Consider the following 9761-nt stretch of genomic DNA (forward strand, 5'->3'; position numbering starts at 1 on the left):
TAGCTGACTGAATCCTTCCCCCTCAACTCCCTCGGGCGCCCCAGCCCGCCCCTTCCACCTCGTCACCTGTTTCATCTCCGCAGAACTTACGGGCACCCCGATTCTCTCCTTTGCTGGCGTGTCACGACTCCCCCACTGTCCACGTCTCTCCCGGCCAGGACCCCCCGCCCTTGACCCGGGGCCGGCACAGAGCAGGCGCTCGGCCAATACAGTCCCCCCACCCCCACGGCCGCGCCCGGGGTGTCCCCAGGCCCCCCTCCGCCGCCCGCCCCCGGGCGCCCCTCCGCCGCCGCCGCCGCCGCCGCGGCGCGCCCTCCCCCTCTCGGCCGGGTCGGGCCGGAGTCGTGGACGTGACTGGGAGGAGTCTGCCCGCCTCAGGTTTCCGCGCTCGGCCGCGGCCATGGCGGAGCCCACCGTGTGCTCCTTCCTCACCAAGGTGCTGTGCGCCAACGGCGGCCGCATGTTCCTGCAGGACCTGCGCGGCAACGTGGAGCTGTCGGAGGCCCGGCTCCGGGACGTGCTGCGCCAGGCCGGGCCCGACCGCTTCCTGCTGCAGGAGGTGGAGATGAGGGAGGGCCTCTGGGACGCCGAGGCCGAGGTGGCGGCCGGCGCGGGCGGCGGCGGCGGCGGCCCCTGCGCCTGGCGGGTGGTGGCCGTGTCCTCCGCGCGCCTCTGCGCCCGCTACCAGCGCGGCGAGTGCCAGGCCTGCGACCAGCTGCACCTCTGCCGCCGCCACATGCTGGGCAAGTGCCCGAACCGCGACTGCTGGTGAGGCGAGCGGCGGGGCCGGCGGCGCGGGGCGGTCACCGCGCGAGGGGCCGCGGGCCTGACGCGCCGGGTGGGAAGCGGGACCCCCGAGAAGTGAGAACAGGGCTGGTTGGGTCGGGGCTGCTCCCCCGCACCCCCCTCCGCCCCCACCGAGGGCGGCAGGGAAGCCTCGCGAAGGGGCCGCGAGGGTCCTCCAGGAGAGGCCTCCCCGGAGCGAGGCCCAGAGCGAGGCCCAGAGCGAGGCCCAGAGCCGTCGCAGCCTGGATTTCTCCACGGCTGCTCGCCCTCGGATTTCAGCCCCTGCCCGCAGGGTCCTCCGCACCTCGGCGGGGAAATCAGGACCGCGCCTTTGGAGTTCATTTACTCCAGGGGTCCCACTGGGGGCTTCCTGCGGACCCATGAGGTCCGTGGGCCCTTTATGGAGGGTGCCCTTTCTTTCCACGCGTAACCTCAAAGTTTTACCGCAGCGAGTCTGTGCGCTCCAGCTTTAGAAAGCCTGATCTAGAACCATCCCCCAAGAAACTCAGGGCTGGGTGGTTTGGGCGAGGTGTTACAAGGCCGCCTCCTGTCTCTCTAGGCTTCCTTGGTTTTACTCAAGCTCCCCAGAGCCGGAGTGTGGGCCCGCTTTCCTCCTAACGGCGGTGGACTGTGGGGGTGGCCAGTTGTTTGGGGGAGAGTAGGCAAGTGCACCCGCCTTCAGAACAACAGATGGCATCCTCTGCCAAGGCCGGAGCCTGGGGGGAGGGGGTACCTTTGGCTTTAAAGCATCCAGACTTAAAATGAAAATGACCTTGGGAGAAGAGATGCTTCAACTCAGCTGTCTTATTATCCATGCCTACTTATTAGGATATAGTATCTGTGGGGTCATGGAAACTTGTTTAACTTCCATGTGAGTTGAAAGCAACCAGAAGGCAAGGAATTTGGGGGACCAGCCCCTTCTTCCTCTGGGGCCCTGAGCCAGAGCTCTGTGTTCTCCTAGGTCTACCTGCACCCTTTCCCATGACATCCACACACCTGTCAACATCCAAGTACTGAAAAACCATGGGCTTTTTGGCCTCAATGAGGCCCAGCTTCGGATCCTGCTTTTACAGAATGACCCGTGCCTTTTACCAGAGGTGAGTTACCAAGAGTTCGCCCTCATGTTGTCTGCCGGATGGAAGAACTCACCAGAGAACATCAGAGGTCTGCTTACAGAGGGCAGCAGGTGTGTAGGTGGAGATAGTGGTGCAGGGCTGACCTCTGTGGGGTCATTTTACCAGTGATTTTACCAGGCTTTGATACGCAGGGAGTAATGGACACATGTGATAAAGAAATGATGGTATGGGCGCCTGGGTGGCTCAGTGGGTTAAAGCCTCTGCCTTCGGCTCGGGTCATGATCCCAGGGTCCTGGGATCCAGCCCCGCATCGGGCTCTCTGCTCACAGCAGGGAGCCCGCTTCCCCCTCTCTCTCTGCCTGCCTCTCTGCCTACTTGTGATCTCTCTCTCTGTCAAATAAATAAATAAAATCTTAAAAAAAAAAAAAAGAAATGATGGTAATAGCTATTGGGGTTTTTTTTATTGTTTACTGAATGCTAAGCTATCCATATACCTCAGCTCATTAATAATGTGTCCCCATTTTACAGGTGAGGAAACTGAGGTTCAGATACATTAAATTGCCCCAGGTCACATAGTACATGGCAGATTTGATTTAGGTCTGTCTGTGAAACCAGTGTTTTGCAAATTGCCTGTGTATGCTTTTGCCTATGTTGAAGCATTTGTCTTTTTCTATTTATAAGATGTCTTTAATGATACCAATCCCTTTTGTGGTCACATTTGTTGTACGTATGTCCCCCCATTTACTTTTTTGGGGCTTTAGATGTTAATTTTAATTGTTTTGCAATGATTTGAAAGCTCCACATGCTTCATAAGTGCCTATTAGAATTGCTATCCTGGTGAAATTAGCATGTTTGTATCTGTTTAGCTATACATGAAGAATTTTCTTTAAAGATTTATTTATTTATTTTAGAGCAGGGGGAGGGGCAGACGGAGAGGGAGAGAGCATCTCAAGCAGACTCTGCACTGAGCCTGAAGCCCAGTATGGAGCTCACTCTCATGACCCTGAGATCAGGGCTTGAGCCAAAACCAAGAATTGGATGCATAACTGACTGAGCCACCAAGGCGCCCCTACACGAAGAATTTTTAAAAACAAAATAGTAGGAATCCCAGAAGAAAATATTACAAGAGCCCACCAGCTGAAAGAATCTTCTGCTCTAGCACAGTGATGCTATCTCAGACACTCAAGTTGCCAGGAGAGCAGTGGGAAGAAGGGAGGCTGTTGGGAAAATCGAGGGTAGTTTGTGACTGTGGTCCCTGTTAATGCTAAGGTATTTCAGGCCCTGGAAGGGAAGGGAGTCACAAGGCTGGAGGAGTGAGCTGGAGCCTTAGGGTCAGAGGGCAGCAGGACAGCAGAATCCATAAAGAGAAGGCAGCACCGGAGTCAGCCTTAAGAGCTAAGAGGTTTGTTCTTGATATCCATGTCTTTTCTCATTTCTTCGGACTTTGAAGCCAGGCTTGGTCAGTCATGGTTATCATAAACCGATACGTTCCAACCATACTGCCAAAAGGACTCCCAAGCAGCAGCCGGAGCAAGTTATTGGCAGGGAGGGAGAGGAGAAAGGCTGCAGCGGGGTCCGGTCCTTCCTCTCAAAGAGAAGGGTCAGTGACAATTCTAGTAGTTACAACCTTTTAGTTTTTAAGATATTGTTTAACTTGCAGAAGTTTAACATCATTACATTGTTTAACTTATTGGACGCTTTTCTTTATGGCTTCTCCCTACTGTCCCGGTTCAGCCTCATCTTGTCATGTCAGACTACTGTCGTGTTCTGTGAGCAGCCAGTGGGTTGGCTGCACTTACAGCAGGAGCCCACCCCTGGTCCTGTCACCCAGGACTGGAGGTGTATGTCATGTGGCACACAGCGTGGCCGCTTAGGTAGCAGGGACCATGGATAAGCACAGTGAATGAGGCAGGAATGGTGCCTCACATCTCCGGTATGAAAATGCCCCATGACCCTTTCCCATCATTCTCCGAAAGACACAGTATGTAATACAGATATACCCTTAGTAAAAAGACGGTAGGGACAAACATTGTGATCTTGTGATTTATAATGAGAAATATAACATATTTGGTCTTCATTCCCATTCCTGGCAAAGAATTCCTCAAACCCTTGAAATTTCCTAAACGATGAGGGCTATAATAGTGTCTTGTTGTTAAGTCAGTGGTGAGTTTTTGGAAAACCCCTAGGTAACCTAAGGATGGAAGCTGGTTATCAGGAGAACCAATCTTGTGATTAGACAGTTGTAACTTTTATCCCTCTGCCCCCCACTCTCCCATCTTCTGGGAGTGTAGAGGGGCTGGGGATTGAGTTCATTCACCAGTGGCCAGTGTGATTTAACCTATCATGCCTATGTTATCAAGCTTCCGTAAAAACCCAAAAGGACAGACTTTCAGAGAGCTTCTAGGTTGGTGAGCACATGGGGGTGCTGGGAGAGTGGGATCCCAGGAGAGGTCATGGCAGCTCCACACCTTTCTCCCCCATGCCTTCCTCTGTGCATCTCTCCCATCTGCGTGTTCCTGAGTTATATCCTTTTATAATAAACTGGTCATCTAGTAAGTAAACCATTTCTCTGAGTTCTGTGAACTGTTCTAGCACATTAATCTAACAGAGGAGGAGGTGGTGAGAACCTTTATAGCAGATCAGCCAGTGGCAGATGGCAGCCTCGACCCACGATGGGCGTCTGAAATGGGGGCAGCCTGGTGGGCCTGAGCTCTTAGCCTGTGGGATCTGACTTTATCTCCAGGTAGACAATATTAAGATTGAATTAAAATTTATGGGACACCTGGTCATTGTCCACTGAGAATTACTTGGTGGTGTTGAAAGAAACACACATTAGAAATATGTACAATGTGATGCAGATACATTTGAAAACTTCAATGAAATGGACACATTTCTAGAAAAAATATAGCCCAGCAAGACTGATTGAAGGTAGGCCTGGGTGGCTCATCGGTTAAGCGTCTGCCTTTGGCTCAGGTCATGATCTGGGGATTGAGCCTTGCATCAGGCTCCTTGCTCAGTGGGAAGCCTGCTTCTCCCTCTCCCTCTGCCTGCTGCTCCCCCTCTCCTGCTTGTCTCTTTCTTTGTCAAATACAAATCTTTTTTAAATCTTTAAAAAAACCCAAACTGATTCAAGAAAAAGTAGAAAGCCAGAACGGTCTTTATTTTTGAACAACAGAAGCATTGAGATGAAAATTTCAAAACACCCTGAAACTAGAGTATTAGTTACAAAGTCTTATACAAGAAAACATTAGGCTCATAAAGTTTTATTGTTGAACTCTATCAAATCTTTAAGGAAAGGATTATTTTGATTTGGGGACTAGGTCTAGGGTTCTCCTCTTCTTGATCTCCTATGCATTCTGAAATCAGTATCATACTGTTTAAGTAGTTTGTATTTTAATATATGATGGTACAAGACTCTGTGCCCATTACACTTCTTTTTCAGAATTATTTCTTGGGGTGCCTGGTTGGCTCAGTGGGTGGAGCATGCAACTCAGTCTCAGGGTTGTGAGTTTGAGTCCCACGCTGGGTATAAAGATTACTTAAAAATTAAAAAAAATTTTTTTTTTCTTCAATCAATTGCCTTAAGAAATGTAGTGAAAACAAATGTGTTAAGTGTTGCTCCATTTCTGGACCAGGTCTGTTTACTGTACAACAAAGGTGAAGCACTTTATGGCTACTGCAACCTCAAGGATAAATGCAACAAGTTTCACGTGTGCAAGTCCTTTGTCAGAGGGGAGTGCAGACTTCAGAAATGCAAACGGTCCCATCAGCTCATTCATGCCACAGCCCTGCAGCTGCTGCAGGACCAAGGACTGAATATTCCAAGCGTCGTGAATTTTCAGATCATCTCTACCTACAAGCACATGAAGCTGCACAAGATGCTTGAAAGTCAAGGTGAGACCATCAGAGGGAGACAGAGCACTAGCCCATGTCGTTTTGACCTGGGAGTCAGTCTAGGGGGTGGCAGCTCATGCTCTGTCCTTGGGGAAGCAGAACCACCAACATTTTAGGATAGAAAACTTGGTTCTAACCAAAGGAGGGAAGGGATAGAGTTTATTTTCAGCGCTGACAGCCAATAGCACCTGCCCAAGGGTCTGAACAGTGTTGCTCCTTGCTAAGCTGGGGGCCAGGAAGTAGATACAATCGTCCTCATGGCTTTGTTAGGAAGAAAGAGGAGGGAGGTGGGCCAGTGGACAAGAAAGGGAAGGAAGACATAGGAATAGCTTTCTTTTATTAAATTTGAATTAAAGCGTTTTCTTCTTTCTTTGTTTTTCTTGAGATAATTAACATATAACATTATGCAAGTTTCAGATGTACAGCGTGGTTCGATATTTGTATACATGGCAAAGTGATCGCAGTAAGTTGAGCTAACATCTGTCACCGTCCATAGTTACACAGTTTTTCTTGTAATGAGAACTTTTAAGAAAGTATTTTCTTTGGGGGCACCTGGGTGGTGCAGTTGGCTGAGCGTCTGGTTTTGGCTAGGTGGTGATCTCAGGGTCATGGGGTCCAGCTCCATGTTCAGGCTCTGTATGCAGTGCAGAGTCCGCTTGGGATTCTCTCTCCCTCTGTCCCTGCTGCTCATGCTCACTCTCTTGCTGAAATAAATAAATAAATCTTAAAAAAAAAGTATTTTCTTTTTCAGTTGTTAAGAAATTTTAACCATATGACAGAAAAATTTGGAAAATAGAGAGTAGAGATATAAATTGCCTATGATTCCACTCTCTCTGTCCATAATCATTAGTACCATTTAACGTCAGGCCCTTCTCTCCTGTTACTCTACAAATACTGGTCCATTTGTGGTCGCAGTATGCATTAATATCTAAATTTTCACTTCACACAACATCATAAACATCTTCCCATATTGCTACATAGTCTCTCATTTTTTAAGGTCTGCCGACTGTGGTCTGGTGTACTTTTAATTACAATGCATTCAGGTTGCTTAACTTACTAGATTTGCTTATAGCTCAAAATCCGTTTCAGTGGGATGTAGGCTTAGGGGAATTGTTGATGGGAAAACCACATCAGGAAAGCCAATATCGCTAAGCTTTTGATATCTTTTATTTTACTTTTTCTTTTTTTTTTTTTTAAGATTTTATTTATTTGTTTGACAGATTGAGAGAGAGAGGGAGCACAAGCAGGGGGAGCTGCAGGCAGAGAAAGAAGGAGAAGCAGACTCCCCGCTGAGCAGGGAGCCTGATGCAGGGCTCCATCCTAGGACCCTGGGATCATGACCTGAGCCGAAGGCAGATGCTTAACCGACTGAGCCACCCAGGCGCCCCTCAATATGGAGTTTTCTTATGTTGGAATGGTAGTGGCTGACTTCCTGCACAGGTGGTCTGGAGGGAGTATAGGAGGCTGTCTAGGGGACCCCAAATAGTGGCAGGAATTGTCTATATTGGCACAGGGCCTATCATTACCTTCCTCTGGTCTTCTTTAGTGGGTCTCTCATAACTGAAGTCTCTTTTAGCTTAAGTCACTGAAATAGTGACTTTCTGCTCTCTCTGTGTGTGTGTGTGTGTGTGTGTAAAATAAATCCAGAAGACACAAAACTCTCTAAATTCACAGTATTGGGACTTTTGTCTGAGATCTGATTAGCAGGGCTGATGCTCCCGACATAAAATGAAATTGAGAGCCGTAAAAGGGGTGTTTCAGGAAAGCTCATCTCTCTCCTCTTCTTTTCAGGTAATGCCGCTTCTCCTGCTGAGTATTCCCAGGGCCTCGAGAAGCCAGGCGGACATATGGCTGGCGCTGCAGAGGCTGGTCCTGTGGCTCCCATCCCTGCTCCGTCAGCCAAGAAGCCACACGCAGGGAAACCGGAAAGGATGTCCGTGAAATAAGACGCTTGTCCAGTCAGAAGTTCTGAAAACAAAGCTTCTGTTGAGCTTTATTTCTAAGTTCCTTCATGTAATCACTTATCAATAACGGTCATAGTAATACCTACCTCACATGTTGCTGTAAAGATTAAAGATGACGGAGAAGGGGAGAGCATCAGGTTGCGTGGATGACATTGGGGATGGGTGGTTGGGATGTGGTGGGACGTGGAGCAGGCAGAGAGGGGAGAACGTGAGTATGGTTGGGGTCAGTCCAGGGCTAACTCTGAAGATGGCAGATTCTGCCTGTAGTCCCTGACAGGTCCCTTAGGCTGGCGGGAGCTCCAAGAGGAGCAGGCTTTGGCTGCCTTGCTCCATGACCCAGCCAATGTTTTTCTGCACCCACATACACGGTTTACATAGTGGTTGTCAGAGACCATATACGGACGCTTAGTCCTCTTGTTCTTTCTTAACGTTTCATAAGCCTCTTTCCCTATTCACATTTTATCGTATATAATCATTTTTATGCACAGATACACTAACGTACAGTTGTTTACTTAATGGCTTCCCTTATTCTGGATGTTTCCGTTCTTTCTAACAAATTTTGAATGGAACTCTTTTCCTCAAATCCTCACAATATTGAATTTTTAAATGTATTCTTTTGCTTAGCTTGTTGGTGCTAAATGATACTGCCTTTTGATTTGCATTTCTTTAAGTATATGCAAGGGAATATTTTTCCAGTGTGTGTGCTTTCTGTGTGTGTGTGTGTGTGTGTGTGTGTGTGTGGATTTTGTGCCTGCCCTCCTGGGGCTGATGTGGGATGGCGTTTAATTAGGTTCCTTAATTTTCATGAAACGATATCAGTCGTACTGTGCTCACATGATACCCAGCTCTCCTGGGTCCATCCCTCAGCCGTACCACAAAGTGTGTAACTGTCGAGTGCTCACCAAAGATTTCTACCTCACTGTGTCTACTCTGCATTTCTTATTAACATTTTCGCCAACACCCCCATTATGATAGGGTCGTTCATCCATTTCTCAAAGTTGTATCCATTCTTTCTGCGTATCTGGAGGGATTATCAGAAACCTATAGACCTTGTCTATTTCATGTTGACTTTCCTTCCTTCTCTCTGTCCCCACCACCTGACTCTCTTCATCCAGCTACACTTAGATGTTTGGTTCTTTGTATTCATCCAAGGGTACCGCAGAGAAGCTGCGTTATGACATCTTTTTCTGTGTTTGCTTTTGTGATATTCTCAAATGTTGATGTGTAAAGTATTTTTTTTTTTAAATTTTGACTTTCCTGCAATAACACAATATCTGAGAAATAGGGACGAGGGAGTGAGTTTTGCATAAAGCTGAATTAATTTAGCGTAGAACCATGTTTTATCACGAAATGCTGCCTACTCTGCTGGGGGGAGGTCGGCCAAAATATCCTTTGCAAAGTGAGAAATTGCTGTGTTTTCTCCTACGGACAGTAAGATCATGCTGCTTCTGTGAAACTTTTCACCTTTGCTATCCACAACAGTATTTCTGAAAGCCCTTAGGTTCTGCATACTTTGTTTCCTTTTTCCTAGTTCTGATTTCTCCTGGTGCTAATTTTGTTTTTTGTTTTTTTTTTTAATTATTTTTATGGGGCATCTGGGTGGCTCAGTGGGTTAAAGCTTCTGCCTTCGGCTCAGGTCATGATCCCAGGGTCCTGGGATCGAGCCCCGCATCGGGCTGTCTGCTCAGCAGGGAGCCTGCTTCCTCCTCTCTCTCTACCTGCCTCTCTGCCTACTTGTGGCCTGACAAATAAATAAATAAAATCTTAAAAAAAATTATTTTTATATTTTATTGTTATTCACATTTTATTCTTTTACCATGTGTATTTTTGCTGTAAGCCTTGTTTAGTTCTTAATGGGAACAGATAGGGTACACATGTGTATCCCGGACGTTAGGAGACTTGGTGGACTTTTACAGGCTTGTGTTCTTGTCGTGTATCTTATTACTATGCTTTTATATGCATGAAAACGACCCTCTGTAATCTTTGTTGCAATGTTTTCTTCAGTTCTCTAATAGTCCATTTAAAACTTAGTTCTTTTAGT

General features: G+C 47.8%; 1 protein-coding gene across 1 annotated transcript; it reads left to right on the forward strand.

Annotated features, from left to right (window-relative positions):
• Positions 1-341: 341 nt before the first annotated feature.
• On the forward strand, positions 342-9282 carry ZC3HAV1L (zinc finger CCCH-type containing, antiviral 1 like). The gene is made up of 4 exons (XM_032868249.1): positions 342-768; positions 1748-1883; positions 5498-5756; positions 7548-9282. The coding sequence occupies exons 1-4, from the start codon at positions 401-403 to the stop codon at positions 7700-7702; spliced, it is 918 nt and encodes a 305-aa protein (XP_032724140.1). The 5' UTR covers positions 342-400; the 3' UTR covers positions 7703-9282.
• The last annotated feature ends 479 nt before the right edge of the window (positions 9283-9761 follow it).

This window comes from Lontra canadensis, unplaced genomic scaffold, assembly GCF_010015895.1.
Source record: "Lontra canadensis isolate GAN:19392208 unplaced genomic scaffold, GSC_riverotter_1.0 scaffold2, whole genome shotgun sequence".
Lineage (NCBI taxonomy): Eukaryota > Metazoa > Chordata > Mammalia > Carnivora > Mustelidae > Lontra > Lontra canadensis.